This window comes from Schistocerca cancellata, chromosome 1, assembly GCF_023864275.1.
Source record: "Schistocerca cancellata isolate TAMUIC-IGC-003103 chromosome 1, iqSchCanc2.1, whole genome shotgun sequence".
Classification (NCBI taxonomy): Eukaryota; Metazoa; Arthropoda; class Insecta; order Orthoptera; family Acrididae; genus Schistocerca; species Schistocerca cancellata.
In genome coordinates this window covers 274,081,494-274,096,861 of record NC_064626.1, presented here as the reverse complement: position 1 = coordinate 274,096,861, position 15,368 = coordinate 274,081,494, and the positions used below count along the sequence as shown (strand labels likewise).

The following is a 15,368-nucleotide window of genomic DNA, read 5'->3' as shown; positions in this document are numbered from 1 at the left end:
TCCCAACATTGAAGCAGAGACATGTAATGAAACGAACATATTTAAATACTAGTTACATCTACATCTACATGTTTACTCTGCAATTCACACTTAAGTGCCTAGCAGAGGGTTCATCGAACCATTTTCATACTACTTCTCTATCATTCCACTCTTGAATGGCTCGTGGGAAAAAGGAACACTTAAATCTTACTGTTCAAGCTCTGATTTCTCTTCTTTTATTATGACAGATCATTTCTCCCAACGTAGGTGGGTGTCAACAAAATATTTTCACATTTAGAAGAGAAAGTTGGTGATCGAAATTTCGTAAATAGATCTCGCCGCAAAGAAAACTGCCTTTGTTTCAGTGACTGCCACCCCAACTCGCATATATCAGTGACACTCTCACACCTGTTGCGTGATAACACAAAACAAGCTGCCCTTCTTTGCACTTATTCGATGTTCTCCGTCAATCCTATCTGATAAGGATCCCAAACCGTGCAGCAGTATTCCAGCAGAGGACGGACGAGTGCTCTGAAATCCTACTGCAAATTGAGGTCAGTGATATGGGTCTGTAATTCAAAGGGTTACTCCTGCTGCTCTTTAGTGGGTTTGTCGCATCTTCTAAGTGTTCTGCCAACAAAGCACAGTTTTTGTTTCGTCTTCCCCACAATATTATCTATGTGGTCTTTCCAATCTAAGTTGCTCATAATTGTAATTCCTAGGTATTTAGTCAAATTGACAGCCCTTAGATTTGTGCCATTTATCGTATACCCAGAATTTATTGGATTTCTTTTAATAGCCATGTGGACGACCTCACACTTTTCTTTGTGTAGTGCCAATTGCCACTTTTTGCACCATACAGAAATTCTCTCTAGAACATTTTGTAATTGGAATTGATCGTCTGATGATTTTACTAGATGGTAAATTACAGTGTCATCTGCAAACAATCTAAGGGGGTTGCTCAGATTATCACCCAGATCATTTATGTAAATCAGGGACAGCAGAGGGCCTATGACATTACCTTGCAGAGCGCCAGAAATCATTTCTGTTCTACTCGATGATTTACCGTCCACCACCACGAACTGTGACCTCTCTGAGAGGGCCGGCCACGGTGGTCTAGCGGTTCTGGCGCTGCAGTCCGGAACCGCAGGACTGCTACGGTTGCAGGTTCGAATCCTGCCTCGGGCATGGGTGTGTGTGATGTCCTTAGGTTAGTTAGGTTTAAGTAGTTCTGAGTTCTAGGGGACTTATGACCTAAGATGTTGAGTCCCATAGTGCTCAGAGCCATTTGAACCATTTTTCTCTGAGAGGAAATTACAAATCCAGTCACACAACTGGGACGATACTCCATATATACGCAATCTGATTAATAGTCGTTTTTGAGGAATGGTATCAAAGGCTTTCTGGAAATCCAGGAATATGGAATCTATCTGATCCCTTGTCGACAGCACTCGTTACTTCATGGGAATAAAAAGCTAACTGTGTTGCACAAGAATGATAATTTCTGAATCCGTGTTGCTTATGTATCAATAAGTCATTTTCTTCAACGTGATTCGTAATGTTAGAGTACAGTGTATGCTCCGAAATCCTACTGCAAATTGAGGTCAGTGATATGGGTCTGTAATTCAATGGGTTACTCCTATTTCCTTTCTTGAATATTGGTGTGAACTGTGCTACTTTCCAGTCTTTAGGAACAGACCTTTCGTCAAGTGAGTGGTTGTATATGGTTACTAAGAAAAGCGCTATTGTGACTGCATACTTTTAAAGCAACCTGATGGGTACACCATCTGGACTGGAAGACTTGCCTTTCTTAAGTGATTTGAGTTGTTTCACAACATCTAAGATATCTACTTTTATGTCACCCATGCTTACAGCTGTTCTGGTTTCGAATTCTGGAATATTTACTTTGTCTTCTTTCGTGAAGGCATTACAGAAAACTGTATCTAGTAACTCCGCTTTAGTGGCACCATCATCGGTAACATTTCCATCACTATCACGCAGTGACGGTATTGAATGTTTTTTGCCACTGGTGTACATAACATACGACCAAAATCTCTTTGGGTTTTCTACCATAGTTTGAGACAACGTTTCATTGTGGAAACAGTTAAAAGCATCTATCATTGACATCCGCACTAAATTTTGAGCTTCCATGAAACTTAGCCAGTCTTGGGGATTTTGCATTCTTCTGAATTTGGCATGCTTTTTTCGTTGCTTCTGCAACAGTGTTCTGGCAAGTTTTATCTGCTATGGTGGATCAGTCCCGTCTCTTATTAACTTATGTGGTATGAATCTATCTATTGCTGTCGATACTCTACCAGCTGTGTAGCTCAGAATAATAGATACAATCTCTCTCTCATAAATGCCTTAGTCATTTGCCAGTTTTCAGTTCCTTGGTGAAGTGTCATACAAACTTGCAAATTTTTTCAGACCACATAATATAAAAATATCCTTCCATATTGACAGTAAATTATAAAGTGATATTTTTCACAATTGTAAATCCACTGGACAGTGGTATCTAAAATCTAATGTATAAATTCTTTTGCTACTGTTCTTGATTCTGTGCAGGACAAACAGTGAGAAACTTTGAAATTTGCTACAAGGCACTTACAAATGCCTTCCGACTCAAAAACTTAAGTCGAGCTTTATGTCATTATGAATACTCCGTTGGTAATATCAATGACAACTTTTCTATGTCACATATTGCTGACAAAGAATTACAGCTGGATCTCCTCAAACAATTTGAGATATACATTCACGATCTAAAATAACTTAAAAAAATCCCATACGAATAAACTGAATACAGAACTCTTTTTCATCTAGACTTTCGAAGACATCTTGGCACCAAAACACCTTCATAAAAGGCAATAATAAGATACGTTCATCATTGTACATAAATTATTATTTTCTTATTCATGTAACTACTATGTTACACTGTTGCTCTTTATTATTTTACATTGCCATTGCCAAATGAATAACAGCTCTGTTGTACACACTTGCAGTTCATTCACATTTGAATTATGTAGTGAATGTTTAATTCTATTTGATTGTCTTCTGTGTGATGTTTTGGTCCATATTACATAGATTTTTTGATGTGTGAACATACCTGCAGCTTACAGTGTTCACTTGCATTCATTATCTATGCCTGTAAATCTTTGTTCTGTAATGTAATGAATCTCAGGTGAAAAGGACGTGATGCAGTGAAGTGCATTATCTTCCATATTTGTATTCATTATACTTACATCCAGTGTTATAGTGTGAAACAAAGTGCAGTTAAATACACACACACACACACACACACACACACACGAGAGAGAGAGAGAGAGAGAGAGAGAGAGAGAGAGAGAGAGAGAGAGAGAGAGAGGGAGAGAGAGAGTGAGTTTGTAAGTAAAAGCTGCAAAATGTGCATTGTCAGAATGAATTTGTCATGTTCTACAATGCTTTGTAATGTAAGTAACTTAAATCGTAATGGGCTTTCCACTTCTTAAACATTTTATTAATTAATTTCTTTTGTTTCTGCCAGCAACCTGGCATCTATGACACCTCTGTCTGATGATGAGGCTGCAGTGGCTTAAAAACTAGTAAATCATATCAAAATACAAATGAACAGCTGGTTACATGTGAAACCCACATAAATTACCGATATTAACCAAGTGTTTAGTAAGTGAACGCCTTTTGTGTTAGATCTTGATGCCAGCCAAAAGATGGCATCATGAACAAGAAAATGTGGCTTAAACAAAACTCTAATTATGTGTGTTTGTGTGATACATTCTTCATTTCAGTTTGATAAACGGTAGGCTGTACACAGCAAGACTTGATACAGAATTACTATGCAATAAGAAACACAACTAAACCTGAAAACTGGACAGTAATTCAATAACACTAAATGAACTTAAGTAACTTTAAATGTGAACATTTTAGGTTAGGCTTTATTGTGACTGTTACTGACATCAAATGAAACAACAAGTTTACTGTTACCAGTCACAGTAACTAGTAACAATAAACTTGAACTTAAGTAAATTTAAATATCCCTGTGCAATCTGTTACCATTGTAATAAAATAACAAAGAATAGAAGAAGGTCATTTGGGTGTACATCTGGTATACCATGTGTTACTATTTGGCCAGTTTGTTTAGACTACATTTAAATTTCACCCTCTTCTTCCTTCCTGCTTGTCATTATCAACTTCTTGTATACCTCTGAACAAGAAGGCAGAATGGAAAGAGACATTATTTTTAATTTATTTTTAAATTTATATTAATATTTTGTGTATTAGATATTTGACTGTGATACCTTTCTTTGTTTCGGGCATCTTCCAACCTTCTAGTTACAGTAGTACATATAGGTGCATTCCTGACCATTTGTGAACCCTCCCTGCCTCCTCCTCCTCCTCCTCCTCCTCCTCCTCCTCCTCCTCCTTCTTCTTTCTTCATATTTAACTGGCTGCTGCAAGTGAACAACACCACCCAATTATAAGTTTTTGACAAGCATAAGTAATGATTTCAGTGCAAAAGTAATTATCTGTTTTGATCATTATTATATCTTACTTTTTAAAAAGTACACCTCAATGCTTTTTAGCCACAGCCATCATCAGAATCTGTCAGATTAACAGAAAAATGAAAATCAATACCTATACAATAATTGTAGCAATGCATTTTATAGAAACAAAATTTAGGCATTCCACATTTAAAAACTTGAAACACTGTACTTCTTCAGTTTACACGTACAGCTGTACCATGACTAAGGCTCAAATAACTTACAGAAAAGTAGCTGGGTGACATTGTCAACAACCCCTGATATTTCAACAGGAGCACACCCTGCCCTGAAAATAGCAGGGTGTTGTCTTGTTGAAATCCCGGTGGTTGTCAACAACGACCCCCGGCTGCTTTCCCATAAGTTATTTGAGTGTTGTATGTGCCAGGAGAAACTAAGGTCTCACGTGACTAAGGCTGTTCAGTGAGGCATCGTGCTTTAAATTATGCTCTGTGGCCATCAGGTGGCATTACAAGCAATAGGAACTGTCATTGTTACATTTTAATTAATCTTTACAAATTAAGCATACAGTCATTTCATGAGAGTAAAAGAATAACAAGTTTTAGCATACATTTTTTAAAAATACTGTAGGCTTAATTGGTAGATGCTAATAATTTAACTCAGATAATTTCTATTTCTTTTCATGCACTCTAACAGCCACAGAGCATTATTTAAGTCAGGCTGACTCACTGAACAGCACTAGTCTTGGTACAATTGTACATCTGGAGAGATACAGTGTGAAGAGCTTTTAAATGTGGTACATTTACATTTTGTTTCCATAAAATGTATTACTGTGTTTAGTGTAGATATATTATTTCTCATTTGTTCTGTTTATCCGACAGATTGTGATGATAACTGTGGCCGAAATGTGTGAAGGCATAATTTTATTTTATTTTATTTTATTTATTTTTTATTTTACATATCTAGTTCCATAGGCCCAATTGAGGAGCAAATCGTGGAACAAATCAGCACATGAAATTACAACAGAAAAGTAATAACAGATAAAATAAAATGTTCATGAAAGCAAAAACGCCATAAATTTCTGTGAACACAGTTACCAATATAGCACAAGAATGAGATTAATTTTTCAAGGAACTCCTTGACTGAATAGAAAGAGTCTGCCCTTGAGGCAACTCTTCACTTTAGATTTGAAAGCGTGTGGATTACTGATTAGATTTTTGAATTCTTGTGGTGGTTTACTGAAAACAGATCCAGCAGTGTGCTACACGCTTCTCTGCACAAGAGTTGCATTTGGATTGCATTTCCTTATCTGCCTGGTATTAACTGAGTGAAGGCTGTCAATTCTTGGCAAAAAGCTAATATTGTTAACAAAAAAAACCATGGTAAAGAATTTTGGTGTATATTTTAGGCCACTGCCAGAATACCCAGACTAATAAACAGGGATTCACAACAGGTTCGTGAACTTACACCATTTATTGTCCATTTCTGAGACAAAAATACCTTTTGAGAATGGGAAGAATTACCCCAAAATATAATACCATATGTCATAAGCGAGTGCAAGTAAGCAGAGTAGACTACTTTTCATGCCAAACTACCAATTAGTTCAGATACTGTTCTGAGAATAAAAATGGCAGCATTAAGTCTTTGAACAAGCTCCTGAACATGGGCTTTCCATGACAGTTTACTATTTATCTGAACAAGTAGGGATTTGAACTGTTCAGTTTCACCAATCGTGTGCCCATTCTGTGAAATTAAAATGTCAGGTTTTGTTGAATTCTGTGTTAGAAACTGTAAAAAGTGAGCCTTACTGTGATTTAGTGTTAGTTTATTTTCTGCAAGCTCTGAACTTCTGTCTTGAACTGTACTGTTTGAAACAGTCCCAACATTGCACACAACATCCTTCACCATCAAGCCAGTGTCAACATTGCTCACAACATCCTTTACTACCACACTAATGTCATGCATCATCAGCAAACAGAAATATTTTAGTCACCTGTAATATTAGAGGGCACATCATTTATATAAATAAGGAACAGGAGTGGCCCCAGCACTGATTCCTGGGGCACCCTCCAGAGAACTGTGCCCTATTCGGAATCCAGTCTAGAGCAATTCTCAGTACTGTGGAGAATCACCTTTTGCTGTTTGTTATTAAAGTAAGAGGTGAATCAGTTGTGAGCTACTCCCCATATTGCATAATGGTCCAACTTCTGGAGCAATATTTTGTGATCAACACACTCAAACACCTTATCTAAATCAAAAAAGATGCCTTGCTTTTGAAACCTTTTGCTCAATTCCTCAAAGAGAAAAGATAATATAGCATTTTCGGATGCTAAACCACTTCTAAATCCAAACTGTACATTTGATAGCAAATTACGTGAAATAAAATGATCATTTATCCTTACATACCCAACCTTCTCAATACCCTTAGCAACACTAAGGCATAAAAATAAGTCTAAACTTGGCTACATTATCCCTTTCTTTCTTTTTATAAAGCGGCTTTACTACTGAGTATTTGAATCGTTCAGGAAATTGACCATTCCTAAAAGAAAAATTACAGATATGGCTAAGTACAAGGCTAAAATGTGCATTACTTTACTATTCTATGAGATACTCCATCATATCCATCAGAGCCCTTAGTTTTCAGTGATTTAATTGCTGACTCAGTCTCCCCCTTGTCAGTATCACAAAGGAGTAATTCAGATATCAGTCTTGGAAAAGTATTTTCCAAGAGGGTTGTATGATTCCCTTCAGAAACTAAGTTTTTATTTAATTCACCAGCAATGTTCAGAAAGTGATTGTTAAATACTGTATATATATCTGACTTATCAGTAGCAGAAATATTTTTACTACATACTGGTCTTATATCGTTGACCTTGTGCTACTGACCAGGCACTTCCGTCACAACTGACCATATGGTTTTAATTTTATTCTGTTAATTAGCTATTCTGTTTGTGTACTGCAAACTCTTTGCCTTCCTATAACATTTTTAAGCATTTTACAGTATTGTTTGTAATGGGCTACTGTAGCTCTATTGTGACTGCATTTTGATATAATTCTCACTTTGTTCCACACGCTATCCTTATCCTGCTATTCAGCCACCCAGGTTGCCTTTTATTACTAGTACCCTGTTTAGAACATTCGAATGAAAAGCAACTTTCAAAGAGCTCGAGAAATGTGTTAAGGAAAGCATTATATTTGTCATCTGTGTTGTCGGCTTGCCACTCTTGTTCCTTAACAAGGTTTAAAAAGTTCTCTATTGCCATTGGATTACCTTTTCTGCGTATTTTGTAACTATATATAACATGTTTTTGAGTACAAAAACCTTTTCGTGTTAAAATTTATGCATCATGGTCTGAAAGGTCGTTCACACTTCTACTAACAGAATGGCCAAGTAGTAATGAAGAATGAATAAAAGTGTTGTCAGTGGCTGTGCTTACTGTTCCACTACACCCTGGTTGGATAAAATACAGTCTGCATCAGATCATATGAATTTAGATTTTCTGACATCCTTTTTCTTGCACAACCACATGCAAAATTAATATTGAAGTCACTACATACAACTTATTTTTGATATTTCCTATAAAGTGGTCCAGGAACCCTCTCTAGCTTGAGCAGAAATGCTCTGAAGTCAGAATTAGGGGACCTATAAATAACAACAATTAGAAGTTTAGTTTCACTAAATTCAACTGCTCCTTTCAAACATTCAAATACCTGTTTAGTGCAATGCTTTGGTAAGTCTACAGACTCCAATGGAATACTGTTTTTTATGTGCATGGCCACTCCCACACTCCGCAAAGAACTCCTTGAAAAACAGCCAGCTAATTTGTATCCTGGCAAAGGAAACCTCTGAATTGTCAGATTATTTAGACGGTGCTCCAACATACCAATAGTGTCAGAGTTAACATCTATAAGCAATTCACTAACTTTATTTCTAATACCTCTTATATTTTGTTGAAATATGCTAATTCCTTCATTAGTTGAATATCTGACCTCTTTTGAAGGTGGTTCCTTTGTTAGAGAGACTTCCTTTAAGCAGAGATACCTATCAGCTGACTTCAGTCTAAAAAAGGTGCTGCTTTAACACCAACTACTTACAGAATTTTCCTATGAGTGATCCCACCACCACTACCCACTGCACTGGCACCTATAAGCTTTGCCCACCTCCCCTTCCCATACCTATTGAGGCAAAGGCCATGCCTAGTGAAACACTATCTATTGATGACTCCACTGGCACCACTGCAATGTGAGCCATGCCCTTTGCCATCAGTGCCTTCTCAAGCCGCATGTTAACACCCCTAACAGCAACATTGAGGCGAGGCCGATCACGATGCTGAAACAGCTGCACGAAGTGCGCATTTGTGCCACCAGTTTGAATAGCTATCTTACAGGTCACCACCTACATCATACTCTCTGTCCCTATCAAGACTGTTCCCAGTTCCACCCACAATTACTACCTGATCCTCTTCCATAAAATTCCTACATGACTTCCCTGTGTTATGTCACCTGAGCCAGCCCTGCACTAGGCTTCACAATGCTGGTGACCTGGTACTCACTCCCCAACGTTTGCTGCGACTGCTGAGTTACACCTCTGCCGTGTGAACTACCTAGCGGCAGAACTTTCTTCTTTCTATTAGAATTTGCAACTGATTTAGGCTCATTAACTGCCAAGGTCTGCTGCATGTTTCCTATAGCTACACATACAGCTACAAGAGGCTCCTCTCCACTAACCTCTGAGAGTAATAGCAATCAAGATGGACAATTACTTTGATGTGTGATAATGATCACGGTCTTTTATAATGATTTTATGTCATCTATAGACAATATTTATCAATTCCTCATGTGAGATAACATGAATTCACATTTTGTTTAATTAACATTAATACAGAGTATCATTTTAAAATAAATAAATTATTATACACACAAAGCAGTCTTCACAAGCAAAAACTGATAAATATGCCATATTCAGGCAGAAGAGAGTTAATATTTTTTGTATACTTCCTTAAAAAGACGACAAAAGATGATGAAAACCCTTAATTTCCATTAACTTTGTAAGTCTTGTATTACTAGTAAACGAGTTTCCATCAAATGTATAAGTTTTAATATCATTATACTTCTAATAGGTACAAGTTGTGGAGCTATATTTTTGAGGATAAGTTTACCTTACAGTATTTTTGGATTTTTCATGCCTAATATGATTTAATGAATGTTCCCTTTCTGTTTCCAAGGGTGGTCTTGTGTTTGTCTGTGGTTCTCGAGATGGCTTGATGACAGTGACAGGAAGAAAACATAACGCTGATGATATTATTGCAACAGTGCTGGCTGTAGAACCAATGAAATTTATTTACCGCGGTCGTATCGCTGTCTTCAGTATCAGAGTGTTACGTGATGAACGAATATGTGTGATAGCAGAACAACGACCTGACTGCAGTGAAGAAGAGGTTAGTTTTGAAAAAAATAATTCTTTTGTAGTTAAATGGTTGTAGATATTAGTTACCCTACACACTCAACAGCAGAAATCTTGTTCAACAAATACGCCTCACATTTTTGTGCTATAATATTATTTATGATTAATATTTTCCATGATGATCCTGTTAATGTTGGTTGTCAGGTTTTACATTATTTGCATTAAACCTTCCATGATGAAATCTCATTTATCAGGAGACAAACTGAATAATTCTTTTCCACTTACATTTTATTTTCCTCATGAACCTTAGAAAAAAAGGAAGCAGCAAAATAAAAGATCGGAACTGAAAGGTGATGTATTAAAATGTAGTCAGTAACTATAATTAATAAGAAGCACATGAGAGTTGGCATAGGATGTCATGGTTTTGAAAGTGTTTAGGCTGTAAAGAGAAGAAATGAACAGGTACACTGTGGAACAGGTGATAATAACAATTGATGAGGTAATTGTCAACATTGCTGTTTAAGTATAAATTTCAACAGACGCTTTTTTTACCATCTCAGCAGTTCAGAGTCATTTCTGATATCACATACGTTAAGGACAATATAGCATCCAGTCCCCGAGTGGAGAAAATCTCAGCCAGGTATCAAACGCAGGCCCCTTTGCTTAACAATCCACTGTGCTGACCGCACAGCTGCAGAAGTGGACAACAGAGAAGTCAATGAAAGACAATGTCTGTCCCTCAGTTCAGAAACATGAACTGTAGATTGACCAATTGAACAGGCTAACTGACCAATGTGGGAAGCTGTGAGTGGTTATTGAATCTTGTTTCTATAAAAGAAAATTAATTACAGAAGTAAGGAAACAATCCACTAGTTCATGGGCTAAGTTGTTAGACATGGGTAGAAAAGAATAAGATTATTGCTAACTTGGGCTCTGGATTTACTTGGGCATCTTTTCAGTCTGAGAACAGTAAAACAAAATAAGTATTGTTTCCCATTATCTTTTCTTGCTTACACCAAATGTGCATGATATTAGACATTGATAAATGTTCTCCCTGCTTGACAGTAAGATGTCCTTACAATGCTGTGAATGGTTTATTAAGAGATGACATTACTGAAGTCCAAAGCAATGTTTCCAAAGTACTCATTTTCCCATTAGGGACTGCACTGTGGGGATCAACTACTAATCCAAACCATAATCAAAATGTTTTCTGCAGGCATTCATTAACTCTTTCAAAAAGAATGAAATAGCATGTTTCAGAATTTCCTCTGAACATTTTAAGCATAGTTGATTTGACTGTCACCTTTTTCATTTGTGCTTGTTGCAGTAATTGGTAATCAGTTCTGCCTCATCTCCAATAGTGTTTGTAATCAACATTTTAAGTTTCATGTTTAGAATGTTACCTTTAATTTTGCTCCTACAACACTAGTTCTTGATATAATTTTACACATATATGAATACTTTCACATACCAAATTCAACAAAGTCTCTGCATTACTAGAGTGAAAAGCAGCTTCTACAGTCTGTGTATGGGAGCAATTCCCTTAAATACACACATTTACCACCTTTAATAAATTTACAAGTAAACTTTTATCATACTGCTCTCAAATATTAATTAATGTATTACTTTTTCCACTCATCCTCCAAGAATATTACCACTCAGTACATAATTTGCCTTTGCTATGGCTGTTGTTCCTGTGTAGAGATTGCTTGATAAGTTTGGCAAAACCATAGAGTATAACATGTGGTCAAGCAAGATACCAAACCTCAATTTCTTCAGTAATAAGACAGAAATAAACTCTCCGTCTCTCTCTCGATGAATGGAATTGTATGACGTGGGAACTACTTGCAGGGCCAGACTTGTCCACTTCTACCATCACGGTGACAAGGACCTTGTTTTGGCACAAGAGTACTTTAATACATGCCAATCTTTCAATACCGTATGACGTTTTGGTGGATAGGTCCAACAGAACAGACACCATTGTTGATGCAGTGACCATGTATGTGTACATGATTTAAGAGAAATACAGATATCACTTGCAACTGGGTACAGAATTAAGTTCAGTGACGACAAGGAAAAATGTGTGCTGTCTCTCTCTATGTGAGCAGTCACCATAACTTCTTGGGCTGTACAGGAAACCTTTGCTTTCTAATGTTACTCCAACTGCAGTTCAGGCTAAAATACTTCTCATTACGAGAATGAGTACGAGAGTAATGTAATTTTTGCAGTGGAATAGGTACCTTTGAATTGTCGAATCTCCTCCACCAATGAAGTCCATTAGAGGATACAATGTGCAGATTTGTCTGGAGTTCGAACGTGATGAAAACTTGGGTGTTAAAACAATATTTTCCAACACACTGATGAATCCTTTTAACAGCAGATGTATAACAGCAGATACATTTTCTACAAGCATATACGTACGAAGATCTTCGTATAGCAACTGTTACAGGCTTTGTAACATTACATTGGTGAAAATGCGACTGATAAGTTCTTTGCTCTGCTCAATATATACTCCATCTTAATTGTGTATGTTCTTTGGCTTATTGTCAAAAACAGTTACATTTACTGATTATAATGAAAAGCAAATGATTTACAACAAATTATTAGTCCAGTTTTAAAGACAATAAATGATGATTCATTCTGAATAAATATTCTAAATATTGTTCTTTTTGACCCTTGCGGGGAAATTTGCTTATGAAGTTACAATAACAATACCTATCATAAAATCATTAATTACATCTTGATTTCACACTATATTTTATTCCTGACATTAACTGAGGTACAGTACAAAGTGCAAAAATAGAATTTCAGGTTAACGTTCTGTATGATGATTTCATAGTCTCAAAATTACTGAAAATCAGTAGTGTTTACATCAGAATGTTCAAGAGTCATTAATGAAAAAGTTAATTACAACTGATTTAATTGGTTTTTCATTATTGACGTGATGACTAAAATGAACAAGTCACATTAAATATATCAAATGACTGATAAATGTTCCAAAAGTCCATTTTTTTGGTGAGTAGAAATTTATGAATGTTGATAATTTTTTATTGGTTCCACCCCCCCATGAAACATGTTTTTAGGCGAGTTGAAATTTATGAATTTCGATACTTTATTATTGGTTCCACCCTGATGAACCATGGACCATGCCATCGGTGGGGAGGCTTGCGTGCCTCAGTGATGCAGATAGCTGTATAGTAGGTGCAACCACAATGGAGGGGTATATGTTGAGAGGCCAGATAAACATGTGGTTCTTAAAGAGGGGCAGTTGACTTTTCAGTAGTTGCAGGGGCAACAGTCTGGACAATTTACTGTTCTGGACTTGTAACATTAATGAAAACAGCCTTGCTGTGCTGGTACTGTGAATGGGTGAAAGCAAGGGGGAACTACAACCGTACTTTTTCCCGAGGGCATGCAGCTTTACTGTGTGGTTAAATGATGATGGCATCCTCTTGGGTAAGATATTCCAGTTCTCTGGGCGGGGACTATGCAGGAGGACATTATTATCAGGAGAAACAAAACTGGTGTTCTACAGATCAGAGCATGGAATGTCAGATCCCTTAATAAATTTAAATTAAAAAGGGAAATGGGTAGGATAAAGTTTGATGTAGTGGGAGTTGGTGGAGTTTGGCGGCAGGAGGAACAGGACTTCTGGTCAGGAGAATATAGGGTTATCAACACAAAATTAAATAGCAGTAATGCTGGAGTAGGTTTAATAATGAATAAAGAAATAGGAGCGCGAGTAAGCTACTACAAGTAGCATAGTGAATGCATTATTGTAGCCAAGATAGACACGAAGCCCACGCCTACCACAGTAGTACAAGTTTATTAGCTCTGCAGATGACGAAGAGATTGAAGAAATGTATGGTGAGATAAAAGAAATTATTCAGACAGTGAAGGGAGATGAAAATTTAATTGTCATGGGGGACTGGAATTTGATAGTAGAAAAAGGAAGAGAAGGAATAGTAGTAGGTGAATATGGAATGAGGGTAAGGAATGAAAGAGGAAGCCACCTGGTAGAATTTTGTACAGAGTATAACTTAATCATAGCTAACACTTTGTTTAAGAATTGTGAAACACGGTTGTATACGTGGAAAAGGCCTGGAGACACTGGAAGGTTTCAGGTAGATTATATAATGGTAAGACAGAGATTTAGGAACCACGTCTTAAACTGAGACATTTCTAGGGGCAGATGTAGACTCTGGTCAGAATCTATTGATCATGGACTGTAGATTAACAAACAGGTGGGAATTTAAGGAGATGAGACCTGGATAAACTGAAAGAACCAGTGGTTGTAGAGAGTTTCAGAGAGGGCATCAGGGAACAATCAACAAAAATGGGGGAAACAAATACAATAGAAGAAGAATGGATAGTTTTGACTGATGAAGTAGTCAAGGCAGCAGAGGATCAAGTAGGTAAAAAGATGAAAGCTAGTAGAAATCCTTGGATAACAAAATAAATATTGAATTTAATTGATGAAAGGAGAAAATATAAAAACACAGTAAATGGAGCAGGCAAACAGGACTACAAATGCTTAAAAAATGAGATCAAAAGGAAGTGAAAAATGGCTAAGCAAGGATGGCTAGAGGACAAATATAAGGATGTAGAGACATATATCACTAGGAGTAAGATAGAAACTGCCTACAGGAAAGTTAAAGAGATCCTTGGAGAAAAGAGAACCACCTGTATGAATATCAAGAGCTCAGATGGAAAACCTGTCTTGCGTAAAGAAGGGAAAGTAGAAAGATGGAAGGAGTATGTAGAGGGCCTATACAAGAGCAATGCACTCAAGGGCAGTGTTATGGAAATGGAAGAGGATGCAGGTGAAGATGAAATGGGAGATATGATACTGCATGAAGAATTTGACAGAGCCCTGAAAGACCTAAAGCTATTTACAATTTGTACAGAAACCAAAAGGCAGTTATAAGAGTCGAGGGACATGAAAGGGTAGCAGTGGTTGGGAAGGGAGTGAGACAGGGTTGTAGCCTCTCCCCGATGTTATTCAATCTGTACATTGAGTAAGCAGTGAAGGAAACAAAAGAAAAATTCGGAGTAGGTATCAAAATCCATGGAGAAGAAATAAAAACGTTGAGGTTCGCCGATGACATTGTAATTCTGTCAGAGATGGCAGAGGACTTAGAAGAGCATTTGAATGGAATGGACAGTGTCTTGAAAGGAGGATATAAGATGAACATCAACAAAAGCAAAACGAATTAAGTCGGATGATGCTGAGGGAATTAGATTAGGAAATAAGACACTTAAAGTAGTAAAGGAGTTTTGCTATTTGGGAAGCAAAATAACTGATGATGGTCGAAGTAGAGAGGATATAAAATGTAGACTGGCAATGGCAAGGAAAGCGTTTCTGAAGAAGAGAAATTTGTTAACATCGAGTATAGATTTAAGTGTCAGGAAGTCATGTCTGAAAGTATTTGTATGGCGTGTAGCCATGTATGGAAGTGAAACCTGGACGGTAAATAGTTTGGACAAGAAGAGAA

The 15,368-nt window shown here is 37.0% G+C and overlaps 1 protein-coding gene across 7 annotated transcripts in view; it reads left to right on the top strand.

Annotated features, from left to right (window-relative positions):
• Positions 1 to 15,368, top strand: part of LOC126171100 (disco-interacting protein 2) — a 647,964-nt gene that overhangs the window by 569,978 nt on the left and 62,618 nt on the right. For all 7 annotated transcript variants that reach the window (XM_049920776.1, XM_049920774.1, XM_049920775.1 and 4 more), the window contains one exon: positions 9,695 to 9,907. In XM_049920776.1, coding sequence (XP_049776733.1) covers positions 9,695 to 9,907 — 213 coding nt within the window. The remainder of the gene's footprint in view (positions 1 to 9,694; positions 9,908 to 15,368) is intronic.